This window comes from Diadema antillarum, unplaced genomic scaffold (assembly GCF_040938485.1).
Source record: "Diadema antillarum isolate AM-2024a unplaced genomic scaffold, OU_Dant_1.0 seq00002513_RagTag, whole genome shotgun sequence".
NCBI classification, from domain to species: Eukaryota; Metazoa; Echinodermata; class Echinoidea; order Diadematoida; family Diadematidae; genus Diadema; species Diadema antillarum.
Window position 1 is genome coordinate 12,928 of NW_027273117.1, and position 16,563 is coordinate 29,490.

Below are 16,563 nucleotides of genomic sequence, written 5' to 3' on the forward strand. Positions count from 1 at the left end.
GATGTTGAAAATATGTAAAAGAGTTTTAAATTTAAGATTTTCTGTTGATTGAGCAAGTGTAAACACATCGCCAGGACAGAAACTATGTTGTATGACTAGTAATAGGTCAATAGTCTATGATTATTATGTAGTAGTCACTTTAGTTTACGTATTTTTTGTGAGAGAGGCAGAAATGTAAGAAAAACAGGTTTAGTTCAGAGACGTTCTCTGAACAGATAGGATCTGCTCTCAAACCAATATCAATGACCCATCATGGCGAATTGGTACCTATGTTTTGTTCCTCAATCCAAATATAATGCCAATATCTTGTAAAAATCAAACCCATGAAGTACTGATAAGCAAAGATGTTTACGTCAGAGACGTTACACTGAACGTTTTACATATTTTTAACTACTAAAATAAGGAGTAGATCTTTCATTATTCCACAGTATATGGCCATCGTATACATACATCGTTCTAGGTAATTTACGCAATCTAAAAACAATGTTGATTTTATAATTTTGATCAGAGACGTTCATTTGTGCGCACATTGTTCTTCCAGTGCACGATAAATTTATTTTAATATCATTTTAACTCTATCTTCTTTTTTTCTTACAGCAAGATGGGAAGACCGGGTGGATTTTAAATGCTCCGAATATTAGAATTTCGTCCTGCTCAGGATCTTTAGGTTCAGTCATGTTCATGGAGCCTACAAGTTCCAGACAACGGCCGTGGTACTGGCAAGACCGGACGGACATCTTGGAGGGGCCATCTGTTTACAAAATAATGACTATCCCAACCCCTGTTTCAGGTAGCAAGCGACGCAGTCGGTACCATGCACTGATTGAGGACATTGAATACCTAGTGGAGGGGAAATACAATTCAATGTTATAATGCGGACTCTGTTTTTAATGCACATCACTACGTTTGCTTTTGAGCCTGTAAAATCTGAGGCTTACACGCTAAGAAATAAATGTTCAAATTTGCACCTAATTTGTAACAATAGCAGCACACCTGCGGTGCATACTTGCACCCTTAATTGTGCTTAATTGCACCCTTAATCAACTGCCTTTTTGAAGTTTTGCTAATTTCTGCAAACAAGTTCTCGTACAGTTGATAAGAATATGCAAATGAGTGAGCTAACCATGTCATAACCTCACAATTTTCCATTGATCGTGTACAAAAAATAACGAAAATTCAATTTTTCTGTCTTTGAAATGTGAAACATGATGCTATTCCTGATTGATTACCATCAGAATAGTGATCAGTTAGATATACCCGGATTTAAGCCTCGGGCATAATTATGTTTGAATGAAAAACTGAAAATTTCAAAATGTTATTTATGTGCAAACATCATATGGCAAGTTGTGAGGGAATGACAAGCTCAATTTGTCATTTGCATATTCATAATGACCGTTCAAAAACTGTTTCCTGAAAAATTAGCGAAACTTCAAAACGTCATAACTTCCTTATTTTTCTTGAGCCCGTAAGATTTTATTCTTTTTTTATCAGCGGCTAGCTCATATTTGGGCTGAATTTCCCCTGTAATGACTCTTTTTCTCCTAGAAATAAGGTGAGATATTCTAGTGGTATTATTTTTGAGGTTTGTAAGCCAAATACATGAGAAAAGGAAAAAATACTAACATCTGTGGTGAAACACGAAAACGTCTATTAAGAATTTACTTAGTTTCCTCTACAACACTACTTATGTATCGCCTTCGAGTAGAAAGAAGGATTGATAATCCGTTACCGATGTGACAGGTAAAATGTGATATTGTAATGTTATCATTGTCAACCTCTTGAAAGAGGTTTTCAGTTCATTTTTGGTCAAACGTTTGCTTTACCACACCGTTGACATTTTTATGAGTTTGGCGTTTACAATTTATATCTGCCATAGTATACAAAAAAGCACAGCAGAATTTGATGCTTCTAGAATGAGTATAGGTTAATTACAGCTTTCTGAGACGACATCATAACAGTGGCCCAGGTATGGTCCCTAATAAAAATCCGAACTGGCCTGACATACACATACAATCATATTTGAGGTATAGTGGTCAAATTCAAATGGTATTAGTAAATTCGTGTTTACCTTTGTTATAGATTTGGACTACATTTGAAAGAAAACACACACAATATTGATAGCATGTGGGCAAACCTTCGTATACACCGGAAGGTGAAATACAAAGTAGTGGTCATCATAAACAAAAACAATTCTTGACATATATGCCTAGGTAAATGATTTCTCAATGAATGTGGAATGTTGAGTTACGAGCATCTTTTAAAATAGGGAGTTTGGTGTTTAATTCTAGTGATGACTTACAGCCGAAACGTCCCTAATAGAAGAGCAAATGTCTCTGATATAAACAAATAATTTAGGTAAGGTAGTCAAAATTGCAAGTATTTCATGTAATTTCTGTTTGTCTGTCATTCAAAAGTGTTGTAAGATATGAATGATATAACAATGACAGGTTTGTTGTTGATTTTTGGTGTAGAAATCGAAATTCCTCCTACAATTTGGAGGTTTGTAGTTACAATCGGTTATTATGGAAAATAATTCAAGTTGAAATTACCATTCTGAATTGTTATCAAAAGATAAACATGTGTTTAATAAAAGAATAATGTTGTTTGTTCACAAACCTCGTAATTAAGGATCAAAGGACATCGTTTTTATTGTCTATGTCTGAGGAACGTCTATGAGTGGAACCTGAACGTCTCTGATCAAAACATGGCTTACTTTCAGCATCTGTAGAGGGCTTTTATGGGGATTTGACCAAACGAAATGCACTAAATTCATTATTAGTATCTACTGAACATTAACATTTGAACAAATGAGACCCCTGCGATATGTTTTGTTCAAATGAGATGAAAGTGAAGATAAGAATATAAAAATCTCTGCTTTAATGACAAAAACTCCACTTTTACTTTAACTTCCGTGTGTATTAGCTTTTGTAAACTTTACAGGAGGTAAACAATATTTAAGGAACAAATTAACACACACACACACAGTCTTCAAAAGCATGAAAAAGATGAAAATATATTCATTTGAATGTTTTTCTACCCTTCATTTGAATTTCACCAAAACAATGTTTATTTTAGTCAGAGACGTTCGCCAATATGTCACAGTTCTATCTAACCTTGAATAAAAACAACACCCTTGGAGATATCCCAGTATAATCGGGTTTGCAAGAAAGCTGATATCAATGACATTTGACTGAGATATATTGATATCAGTGAGTCACGTTTTTTAATTTTTACCCCTGATTTTCCCAATTGTACATCGTTCAACGTTTTCACCCAGTTGGTTTTTAAGTCAGCATATACATATTACATGAATAAGTGGGTTTTATCTTTTCATTACGTTTCGGAAATATTTTTCATATTAAGTAACAATAATGTGACATACCGTGCGTTGGAGCAGTGTATGGGGCTTACGGCTTATACGATAACAAGCTATGCAGTCCCCTGGAAATTGAATCTAAAGTATAATAATCTGGTCCAAAGTCAAAACAGAACCCAAAATACTTTGTTAACAATGACCCTGGGCCAGTAACAAGTTCACCCAAAGAATGATTTAGGTGACTATACATCAAAACAAGTAAAACACAGCAGTGAAAAGTTATGAATTTTTAAAGTTTCAGTGAAGCCAGTGGTCACTAGATGAGAAGACTTCAGCAATTTGTGACGTCATTCTAGACATACAGAAGATAAAAACAATACTAGTACTAGACATCACGCGTTTTACGCTATTGGGACATCACGAACTGTAATGGTCTGCCAGCTGCACAGAAACTTTAAGAATTCATAAGTTTTGAACGCATTGCCCAATTTTCTTCAAACCTCACTAATGCACTGCCATATCATTATTCAATCCATACATATTTTCGCGAACTTTGAAGAACATGTTGGTGACCTTTGTCTTTCATACACAGTTGCTTCCTCGCGGCAGGAACAAGACGGGAGAGACCGCGTGTAATGTCTTCTGTCGGTATCATCCCAGCGCCTGATCGTGCAACCATGGCAACCATTATGTCATATTGAGAACTCAGTATAGAAACTAACCTGTTTTGATCGGGTTTTCTACGGTGGCGGTGATGACGTAGAAGCCGGTCTCCTCTACTACTTTGTTGACTGTTATTTTGAACGCTGAAATATACGAATATAAATTCACATTACCTTTTGATGACGATATCTCTCTGAAAGCAACTACAAGGAAATGTTTCAACTCGGGGTCAACTTTATCAAGTAATATCAAATAGATTTAAGAATCCAACATCTTATCACCACGAAGCCCAAGCACCGAAGGTGAGAATATTGTAATTTGTGTGACTTGGCTGAACGTTGAAAAATGTTATTTAATAATCTAAACGACAAGAAGATCCTAGCAAGAAATTTCAGAAAACAAATCTGTCTGTTCTAGGCACTTCATAAGTTTTTTACTTAGAAAGAAACTTAGGAAAAACTTTTGAAGGTTTTCAGAATACCTTCCCAATTATAAAAGTGTATTGAGTTTAAATGTATATAAAACACATCAGTGAAAGTTTGAGGAAAATTGGACAATCGATTCTATACTTATCAATTTTCAAAGTTTGGAGGTATCATCGCTGGATAAGAAGACTACTACACCTCATGACGTCATTATGGACTAAATGCAAAGAGGGAGGAAACGAAACTTTAGCATATTTCCACCTCTCTAGCATAATGAAAGAACAAAGAAAATTAGAGGGAATGGTACTGTACTCTTATTTCACCAACAAGTCAATGAATGATGTGTACGTTTTATGAAAAAAAATAATTTTGTGGAATTCTCCTTTTATGTTCTTTACATTATCATCAAAATTGACGTCATTAACAATAGTAGTCTTCCATCCAGCAATGAGCATGATGAAGGCACAAAACTTTGGAATTGTAAAAAAAAAATAAATCTGAATCGATTGTACGGTATTCCTCAAGCTTTGGCTGATGCGTTCCATATATAGACCTATTGCTACTTTTACTAAATCCATATCATGTGTTATATCCATTCCACTACGAAATCGATATTAATCATTCATCCCTGTCAACACCGTGACGCCCAAAGTACGGCCTTTTATGTCAGATCCTAACTGATGGCGAAAAGGAAGGTGTATACATTTCAAATGAGAGAGAGAACAAAATAGATTTTTACAAAACAGTCATCAATATTTTTGAGAAAAAGAAATTTCCAACAAGACATTTTATCCCTTTGAAAAAAAAAATGTTATGTGACGAATATGACAATTATTTTGTATCTCTCTTCGTCTTCAAACACAAACACACACACACAAACACACACACACACACGAACACTTACCAAAGTGCTCATCAGTCTCGCAGGCCGCTGTCCGCAGTAATTGTTGTGATGCGTTGAATCGCTGTCTGCATCCACCACAAGCATCTAGAGCAAGCAAACAAGAAAAAACATCAACAACAGAAAGAATGAAAAAGGACAAAAACAAAGTCATATCGATTGTCGAAAACTACTTTTCTTCCAGCCAATTCTAATGTCAGTGTAACGGTAATAAACAGATCTTCACTTTGGCTACCGTGAGTTTTTCCACCCTTTGGCTATGTTTGGACACTAAAAAAAAAGAACAACAACTTCCTGTTTCGATGGGGCACACACAACACTGCATGGAATGACTTGTAATGTAGATACCACTATCGTCAAAAAATGAATAAAGAACAATATGCACTTCCGTTCTAAATATCCAAATGAAAGGTGTTCCCATCTTAACAAGCGCGTAATTATACCTCCAGACCTCATGTATTTTATGTATTTGATGTCTCCTAAAGAGTAAGCCAGGTTATGAAATCACTCTCAAGTATTAGCCTATTGCTATTTCAGCAATTCCAAATGTGTCTTGTTAATTGTGAATCAGGGATTATACCAATAGTCTGAGTGACTGTTACCAAAGTTGGCGTGTTTGAATTGAATAGAATTGAATTGAATGTTTGAATTGAATTGAATTTGAATTTGAATTGAATAAAATGTTGTTTTTTGCCCGTTGTGTACTTTTACAAGAATGCATAGTCAAATGAATATCTATTGTTATAACAATATTGCTGAAGAAGTAAATGAAATGAAATGAAATACACTGTAAGCTGAATTGAATGGAGTTGAAATGATTTCAAAGCAGTTGAATTGTATAATTACTATGCAAATATACTTATTTTACTTGGAATTCAGAATTGAATTTTCGTATTTTGGTTACCATATTACGGCAGGTTTTTTTTTTTTAAGGTATAGTGTTTACAGCATATTTTGACAATACATAATTTAAAAGTGGGAAATGCTCATGTAAATCAGAAACAAATTTATATTCATTGGCAAAAATAAGGTTGAGCACTTCTTGTTTCTCTCCCAATTCCCATGTATTTCTCTGCCTCAAATCTTTTGTTTTTGTTTTGCTTTTCATTGTTTTGTTATCTACATTGCAGAATACTTCATGTTAGTCATAGGGGTTGTCATCAGAGGAAATATACTCACACACACACACACACACACACACATAAAAACTACTTCTGACGAACTTCATAGATTTTACACAAATAAGGCCATGCATTTTCCACACAAAACCATTGAAACCGCCAGCTTTGTGACGTTGGTCACGAACATGAATTATGCCTTCTCAACCAATAAAAATGTAAGCGAGATGTAGCATCAAAATTTTTCGTACAAAAAAAAAAAAAATGCGGGAATGTTTTAACGCACCCCTCCTGTTATTGAGGGTTAAATTGTAAATCTTTCAAATATGACCTCGAGGATAAGGAGTCTCAGTGGATCGTTGGTATCAACAATGCGGGTAACATGATTTTGTGATCACTTCGGGAGCTTTCGAACAGTAAAGAGTATTTATATCTATATAATTATATTTATATATCTATATTCATATTTATTTCATAAGGTATGCCTTAGCTGACGTCAGGTCTAATGAAATCTCGTTCTTCTTATATACCAATGATATTTAAGCCTTTGATATGGCAGAAATATAGATTTTTTTAAAGGAAGGATTCATGAGTAGTCGATTTTTTTAAGAGTAGGAATTTTAGTTCTTCGCTTTCTGCGAGGCGTAACTCACGTGAAGACGATGCACGTGCAATCACTGTTTTAGGTTTATCATAAACAATCACAAACCAATCACTGAAAATATTTGGGTGAGATATATTGCTCATTTGGCATGGTTTGTGGGGTTTTTGAGGATATATACATCTTAAATCTTTGTAGTGTATGCTTTGTGTGTTGTTTCAGCTTTATGTTGAATGGAAATAAATGACTACTGAATGGAATATATATATATATATATATATATATATATATATATATATATATTATATATGTATATCGTCACTAGCTGTTGCCCTGGGCTATATTTTGGTTGCCCGATCGTGCAGCTGAAATTTGATATGAATTCTAATGTTTCCTTTTATTTCCGGTCAATTATTATTTTTTTTTTCGAGGGCACCAAAATTTCATAGACATGTACAGTGGCCCAAATGGGTCACCTGAGAAAGCATTATCATGTATGTATGTATGTAATTATATAGCGTATGTCAAAAAAACAAACAAACACACACACACACACACACACACAAAGCATCGGGACCCTCCGCAACGATAATCCAAGCACAATTTCAGGATGTGAAACTATAACGTATTATCCACATCTCACAGAAAACTCCACCCGATTTGCTTCAGTGGTCAAAGAGAAATGAGTTTTTCTGTAGAACACGTCAGTAATCCCTTCACTCCAAGTTCTGTCCATTGTGTTCACACATGAATATGCAGTTCGAAAAGCAAACAAGTGCAACAACTTGGAAGAATGAAACGCACGACATGCAGCACAATGATACACGCTTCTCTGTGACCACTTAACCTAACTGTGTGGGGTTTTCAGCAAAATATAGGTAAGATGATATATTTTTAGACTCTGAAATAACATTCCGACAGTTCAACCATATTGGAAGTTATCAATGCGAAAATGTGATTGTGTTTTTGCTTTTGGGGGTCGGGGTGGGGACATACTGTATATATATATATATATGTTCATCATTATATACATACATGATATTGTATATATATATATATATATATATATATATATATATATATAATATAATATATATATATATATTTCTTATTTTACCTCGAACACAGACGCAATCATCAGCAGCGCAGAGAGTTGAAAGCAGCGGGCTCTCGTTCCCAGGCTTGTAAAAGACTGTGCATGTTTCCTCTATAATGTGTTATTAGAAAGAAGTACGAGAACAACCCATTAAGATATGTCAAAAATTCAGCTTAATTCAGTAAAAAGCCTGCACGAATTTGCACGGGAAGCAATTTCTATTCTTTACAGCGGATGTCTCATTTTCGTACAAATACATAATACATTATATGAAGAGTTCCTTTCCGATTGTAATAACTTTGTAATGATGCTACTGCATTGAAAGTTGGTATTAGTTATGGATTGAATGTAATAAAACATGCTCAATTTGAGCTTCATTTGATATTACCTCCGATGTGGTTGCTATGGAGTTTTACATCCTGTTTTACCCCATTCACAACACAGAGTGCATCTTAGTGAGGTTAAAAACTTGAGTAGGTCCTAAACTTTAAAGTATCTTTTCTCAGTAGACACTTTTCCGAAGTGTGTAGGGCCCTACATTCTTTCCGTTATTTAGATAGGTTAGGCGAGTTCATATGAATTGAGTTATACATTATTTCCAGTTTAAGGCGTAAAGTCTGCTTTTTTCAGAATCTGCTGTTCACTAAAAATACAAGTCTGGAGACTTTTTGGTAATTTGTGATGCTGGGTCACATATATTAACAATCGTATCATGAAGCTCATACCTCCAACGTAGTAGTCGTACACATGAACAGGCACGGCTTGGATGTTTCCAACAATGCTATCTGCAATCACTTTAAAGTTGACGCAGAGGAGTTCATCATGTGGAATCTGTCAGTTGATAGATCGTTACATTGTCATTTTCGTTTGATTTTTATTCTAGAGTCATTTGTTCAGGCAGTACAGGCAAAAACACTTCTATACTATAGTTTGAAAGCAAGAGGTCTGAAGGTCTTGCGCTCACCCGAGAGTCGCAAGTTACCTTCCGTGCATTCTTGCACACTACCTTATATTACCTAAGAACATAGCAAACTTTTTTCGGGGGGGGGGGGGGGGGGGGGGGTGGTGGTGAGGAGTTGGGGTCAGCTTTAAGGGCCGCGGTTAGCTTTACGGGTCGAATCTTTTTATGCGATTTTGATTAAATTTCCATTGTTGTGCTCATACCCAACTTTACTTTTCCTTTGCAAACTAAAACTTTAACTGGTGCGGAATTGCCTTTTTATCTTCTCTTCGACTTGTGTCTTGTGAAATTGTGTAAGTTTTAAATGAGGGAGACCGCTTTATCAAGCAATTGTTTGATGATCATGGCAACCTCTGAGGGCAAAGAAAAAAATAGTAATAGTGCATGTATATGGACGTCTAGAAATAGTACTGACAAATAATGAAAAAAATAAGAGCCGATGAGATCAAAGAGGAAAAAAGAAATGAAAGAAGAGGGCTCCAGGAATGAGACCGTGATCTTGAACATGCTGGTGTGTGCGGATACGCAAATTTGTGAGTACTGCGATAAAATGCAAACGTGGACCAATGTGTTTGTGTGTGCACAGGTGGTTTGCGTCAATGTGCTTATTTTGACATAAATTGTATCATTAGCTTTAAAACTACAACTATAACTTAGACGAACTAGCTTCTCTTCTCGCTGTCATGCCATAGATTGTGTTAAAGGTACAGTTTACAATGCTTCGTGGTGCAGCATAACAATCCATGAAACTTATCCTACCGCGTCAGCGTAGAAGATCACGGATCGGTCGTTAACTTCGTACATTGCGATAAGGTCGCTACTGTTCGTGATCTGTTAAAAGATAAATGAGAAGGAATACATCTATTTAGCATGTTTCAATCATTTTCACGATCTCACAAATGGAATTACATAATAACGCTTTAGGGCCCTTTAATCGTAGGAATACCTCACAACAAAGCGACATTTCAGCTCACTTCAGTTTCAGTTCAATAAATTGTAAATTGTTAAAAAAAAAAGGAGAAGGGAAACATAACACCGAACAAAATTTCATCACCTACAGAGCAAGCTGTAAAACTTCTTCCATGGTAAAAATACACTTTGATAAATCTCTTACAGAAATATTTGCTCTTTTAACCATATTTAGTGCTCAGGATGGTGAACCGAAATGACACTGGAAATCAGTACAGATCTTCAGCACCTACCAGAGATAATCGCTGTCAGGCTTTTTTTTTAAACGCAAAGTTATAGTGCACTTAATCCACAGTGTGGTAATCAGTGCTGAGGTTGCTATCATTATGGAAACTACCACATCTTTAAACGTAAAGTTAGTGCACTTAATCCACAGTATGGTAATCAGTGCTGAGGTTGCTATCATTATTGAAACTACCACATCTTCGGAACAAGAGTTAGAATTTCATATTCATCTTGAAAGACCATGGGGATTTATTGTGGGCTGTCTTGGTTTGTTTTGTTTTGTTTTGTTTTGTTTTGCTTTTCCAGGCACTCACCTCTTTTAGGTCCTCAATCACAGGGCGGAAGCCAGAGTAAATTCCAACATCTATGATCCCCATGTGGGTCTCTTTTTCGCGGAGATACCTTGATGCATCGACAGCAAACAAAATATTCAACCACATTTACCTTACACAATTTGGAGAAGATCAGTAGGTCCAAATTACAATGAGTGAATTCACATTAATACATAATTATCTTTAAATACATAAATCACGTGTTCATTGAAAAACGGTTCTCTGTTCTCTGTGCAAAGACTGCATAGACGAAGAGTGAGCGATAGATGACACACACACACACATACATACACACATGGTTTTTTTTTTCCCCACAGAAAGAAGACAAAACAACTCCGTCCCCTTTATATAAAGAAAAAAAAAAACCCTCATGGGACAGCTACACCTTCATCGGGTTCATGGTGATTAAGGGTTTTTGACTGTGTCATGATTATCATATTGCATTCAAAAACGGACTCATCAACATGAAAACTGACGAAAATCGTCGGTATTTGGATCGATTGACGTGAAAAGGACTGAATATACACCTATTGAAAAAGACCTTAGCAGAAGAAAAAAAAAACTAGAAATGTCGCTATGGCGACTGGTATGCCTCCGCCAAAATGCATGATTCTCCTAATAGGTCTAGATAGTACATGTGGACAATGTGTGATTACATTTTCACAAAATTGGCAAAATAGTAAAATGACAAGTTTGTCACAATTGTGTTGAATGTTCACCTTCCATGACCTAGGTTTAATTGGATGAATAGGAGAGCATGTAATTGGGATTTAAGGACTTTAACTTGACTTTGACCCATTCATACGTTTATGCATTGAGTAATTTTCAAGGTATGGAGAAAAAGTGCAATTTCTGTATTGAATAGTGAATTGTTACCATTTTCATCTGGCCTTTGACCCTAAAATTCATAAGATGATCACTGTCAGGCAGAACACGTATAAATATGTAGTAAGTTTCAAGATAACTTGAGCCACTTCCGAGATATGGAGGAAAAAGTTAGTTCAGCACTTTCACTTGATCTTTGACCTTTTGACCTTTGAGGCGAAAAAAAAAACTTTCCAGAGAATCTCTATTAGGTTATACATGCATACACCAAGTGTTAAAAAAAAATCCTGCTGGCATTGCATAAATATAAGGAAAATAGTAATATTTTGAAGTGTTGCCCTTGATATTCGCCCCCTGACCTTTGACCCCATGAACCCTAAATTGTCTAGATAATCACTGCCAGTCAGTACATGTATATGTACTATGTTCCAAGAAGATACCTTGAACAATTTCCAAGGTATGGAATAAAATGTGAAGTTTTGATATTTTATCTTGACCTTTTGACCTTTGACCTTTGACCTCATGACCCCAAACTTTCACCAGAGAATCTTAATTGGGTAATACATGTATACACTAAGTTTCAAGAAAATATCTTCAGGCATTGCATAGATATGGTGGAAATAGTGAAGTTTTATATATTTGACCTTGACCTTTTGACCTTTGACCTTGAGCATGTGCACCCAAAAGTTGACAGGCACAACTTCACCCCCTAATACACGAAGTTTCATTAGGATACCTCAAAAGGTTAGTTTTTTTTAGTTATGCTGTCCACAAAATTCATTACGGACGGACGGACGGACAACACGAAAACATAATGCCTCCGGCACCACTTCGTGGCGGAGGCAGAAAAATGGATGGAAGTAATCTCTAGAGCAGAACCAGTCTAGTTAACATGTTGGGAAAATCAAAAGGTATATGAGTCATGGTCATTATTCCGTAGGTCCATACGATGCACTGTGGTCCTCTGCAAAATTAGAAGTCACGTTGCATTGTATCAATATTTCAGTACGGAAAGCAGCATTTCAGCTCTCACATCATTACAATTTACACTCTCTCCGAAGTCAAATACCTCAAGAAGAAGAAGAAAAAAAAAAGTCCCATCACTCTCTCGGGATCGTCGAATTTTTTGTCGGTTATAACCTTTCCCTAAACCATTTCATTACAACTACCCATGTTTGATTATTCATGACATCACAACCTTCAAAAACAAGACGACTGTAACTATTCTTACGACCTTTTTTTAACACCAATACACTTAAACATTCATGGGTTGAGATGGGTTCGCATCATCTGCAATTCGCTCTGAAACTCGAAGATTGACTGTAAAGCGCTGTATGAATTTTCCATATCATTATCTTGTTTATATCAAGAGAGAGTATTTATACTCACAATTATATTTGTAACATCATTATTTACTTTTATGTTCATATTAACATTCATTATATTATTACATCATTTATGGTTGTATAAATCATAATAGACAGTACTGATTCAGCAAGGAAGCAGGAGACCATCAGAATAAGCATGGCTTGACGGGGCTGACGGCCTTGTTTGTTCATTTGTTTTTATTTCCGAAACAGTAAGATTATATACAATACAAAATAACAGTATTGAACACGACATAGTTGAGATATGAATCAAAGGTAAAGCATGAGAACTTAATTGACAAAAAAAAAAAACTGACGTGGGGCAAATGATAAAATATGTGAAGTTGGATAACCCATTTCAGATGAATCTGCGCGATAGATCTGTTTTTTTTCCTCCATGAAGGCCATTGGGAATCGAACTAGGATAAAAGATGAAAAACATATCACATCGTCTACCCTGGACATGACTGTTCTTGAACAAGAAAAAGAGCTTCAGAATCTGTTCATTTTAATCAAGTGTAAACGACCTTTCTTTATTTTTTTTCTTATTTGTAAAATTTGGTTCTCACTGACGATGATGCATTATTATCATTGGTATTTTTCTTGTTATAAATCAAACGCGACGTCATTTGCTCTGCTTTTGTAGTGGCAGACTAGTGTCGTCCCAATAAATAACTCGATGTGCTGATCGGCTTTTCTTCGTCTACAAAAAGAATAATTAATTGTATAAAAAGCACTGAACACTTTACACAGCTACCTTGTGCAGACTGTAATGTCAATGTGCTTGAGGTTTCCTCCGTCCCTCACTTCCGAAGCGTTAACATTAAGTATGAACGGACACGTGGCCACGTCTGATGCCTCCGAGTTGTAGGATAATTCGACCTGCCAAGCAATGCAGAAGCATGGTAATACACTGCTTTTAGAATCGTTTGAAATGCTAAGGTCATTGTAATCACAGAAATATTAAGATTCAACATTTTACAGCAAGTCTTTCTTATGATGTCACATTTCAAAGAAATTGTGAAATCTTAAGAGAAATATGACACATCAAACTGGAATTGCTGAACGTTTACACAATACCGATACATACATATAATGTATATACTAAGTGTTTCAAAAAACATTTCCCACTTTTGATCATTAATAGTTCAACAACTATTCATCCGATAAAACTGTCATTGATATGAGTAATAGCTGAATAGTGTACAAGTTTGTTGGAGGTGATTTGAATGTGAAAGCATAAATCAGTTTCATTAAATCTAAGATTGATTTTGAAGTACAGTGTAAGGTTTCAGATTTTGGTCAAATTTTAACCCTCTGTACAAAAATTGAACTTTGCACAGGAACCAATGATGTGTATGTGAGAGTGTGCTGACAATGGCCCTTAACAATGGACATGCCTGAACCACCTGTTGACCAGGCGTCAGTCTCGCGCTCCCAGGCACATGAATGCTTAATCAATAATTCATGTGGATTGCCCTGGGCACTGCTAGTCTGAATTCATGCACGGTAAAGGGTAAAATGTATGCGCATGGAAAAGGTAAGCACATGTTTCCATGTGCTTGCAAACACCTCATTTCATTCCTGCTGGCAATCATTTTGAAATTTTGCTTCACATATCACTAAATTTGGGAGATAAATAAGCATAAATTATTTAAAATTCCTCATTTTAATACAACTGTCTACTAATTCAAATAGTCTGACAAATTTTGCGCTTTTTCGATAAAAAGAGATCATTTTTGGTAAAGAGTTCAGCAGCATTTATCATTGGGGCGATTTGTTTCACAGTACATTAATTTAAGACTCCATATACACAAGTGTATACTCTAATTGATTTCCTTTGCTTCCTGTCACCATGTTTAGGATATAACAGAAGGTAATCATTGTAATTTCGTTTTTCAGAAGTAGGGAGAGTACTATCACGACTCAACGACAGGATCGGCAGGCGTTTGACTTTACACAGATACGGCCAGAGGCTGAATAAAGACTAGTTGTGATATTGGAATTTCTCATGAATACATAATGAAGCATTCAAACCCTGGCCATTGTTCAGGACTATTGTCAGGGTGTTAACCACACACTCCCATACACACCCATTGGCAAAGTGAAATGTTGTACAGAGGGTTGAAAATAGAGCAAAATCTGGAACCTAACTGTGAAATTAATCATGGATTTCATGAAACTGATTTATGCTTTCATATTTAAACCACCTCCAACCAAATTGTACACTATTCAGCTATCACTCATATCAATGACAATGTTATCTGATATATAGTTTTTGAATTACTAGTATTAAGAATCAAAAGTGGGAAATGTTTTTGAAACACCTAGTATGTGTGTGTGTGTGTGTGTGTGTGTGTGTGTGTGTTGATAATTTGATTTGGTGGTATTTCTTTTTTCCACGTACAGCAACAAATACAAAACTATGAAAAGACGGTAGACAGAACAAGTCAATACATTGATATTCAAATCCCATATCGAAACTTCATTCACATGGTAAAGTAGCGATATTTTATATAATAGTCATGATAGTAGTCGAGATGACAGGGTTAGAAAACACATTACCTACGTGACGATGATACAGACACTGCTATAACAACTTTGAATTTTCGTTCGAAAGGGGAATAAAAACAATTATACATGTGGATAAGGTTTAATGCAACAATATTAATAGGACTGCCGTTATAAGCAAAGTTTTAGGAAAGTCGGGCCATCCTTTAAAAAGTTAGGAGGTGTTAAAGTTTCGGTGTAGTCATTGCTGGCTGAGAAGACTACCGCAGTGCATGACATCACGTATGTACAACGATACAATGAAAACTTATAGAGAATTTTACATATTTTCACTTTCTAACATATTTTCACTTTCTAAAATTTTTGTGAATACTTAGATTGGTTACAATCTACTGATATTTAAAGACTAATGTTATTCCCCTGCCTGCCTTTCTATCATAGGTAAGTCAACTGCTCTTTCATTATGAAAGAAAGGAGAAAATATGTTGAATTTTCTTTATATCTTGTTCCTAAATGACGTCACAAAGTGATGTTGAGTCTTCTCATCCAGGTGATCGATGGCTGCACCAAAAACTTTAAACATTTGACGCATTATCCGATTTTCCTCAAACTTCACTAAAATGCTTTATTAATACTGTATAGGGTTTTTTGGGCATATTTATTTGGGGTTCATTCTCCTTTAAAACTTACGTTTGCCTTGCCTACTCCATGTCCCTCCCCGATGAGAGTTAACTCTTTACCGATAGAGGGAGTAATCTGAAACAAAAATAATCATAAATGCTATTACATTGGTACACAGAAAGCGTATATAACGCATAATTTCAATTTGATGTTATGAACGAAGGCTTCAGTGCATATCGTGATCAATGGTGATTACAAACAATCCTTCTTCAAGGTGAAAATAATAGCAGTTAACATCGCATTCAAACATAGCATTTCTATTCTAAGAAAAAATAAAAACCCAAAATACACATAATATGGATTGCATAAACTACAGTATGCATGCAGTTACCGAGCAATCTTTCTTCTGGATTTCCAGGAACACCACAGCACCCTAATATTTCGTGATTTTCATTACTTTTTTACTCGTTTACATTTAAACTAAAAAGACTACAAAATGCGATGTCATAAAACACGTTCAAGAATGTTAGCCATTCAGAAGTGCTGAAATGAATGACGTGTGGGCTCTTTATTTTCTAACTTTACATGCACGGGCGTGCAAAAAAGTATGTAGCGAAAAAGCATAACAGCAC

General features: G+C 35.5%; 1 protein-coding gene across 1 annotated transcript in view; it reads right to left on the minus strand.

Annotated features, from left to right (window-relative positions):
* Positions 1-5,070: 5,070 nt before the first annotated feature.
* Positions 5,071-16,563, minus strand: part of LOC139714901 (complement C3-like) — a 46,781-nt gene continuing 35,288 nt past the window's right edge. The window contains exons 14-21 of the mRNA XM_071626548.1: positions 16,001-16,066; positions 13,557-13,681; positions 10,590-10,677; positions 9,841-9,912; positions 8,846-8,951; positions 8,142-8,231; positions 5,309-5,392; positions 5,071-5,081 (exon numbers count right to left, since the gene is read on the minus strand). Coding sequence (XP_071482649.1) covers positions 5,071-5,081; positions 5,309-5,392; positions 8,142-8,231; positions 8,846-8,951; positions 9,841-9,912; positions 10,590-10,677; positions 13,557-13,681; positions 16,001-16,066 — 642 coding nt within the window. The remainder of the gene's footprint in view (positions 5,082-5,308; positions 5,393-8,141; positions 8,232-8,845; positions 8,952-9,840; positions 9,913-10,589; positions 10,678-13,556; positions 13,682-16,000; positions 16,067-16,563) is intronic.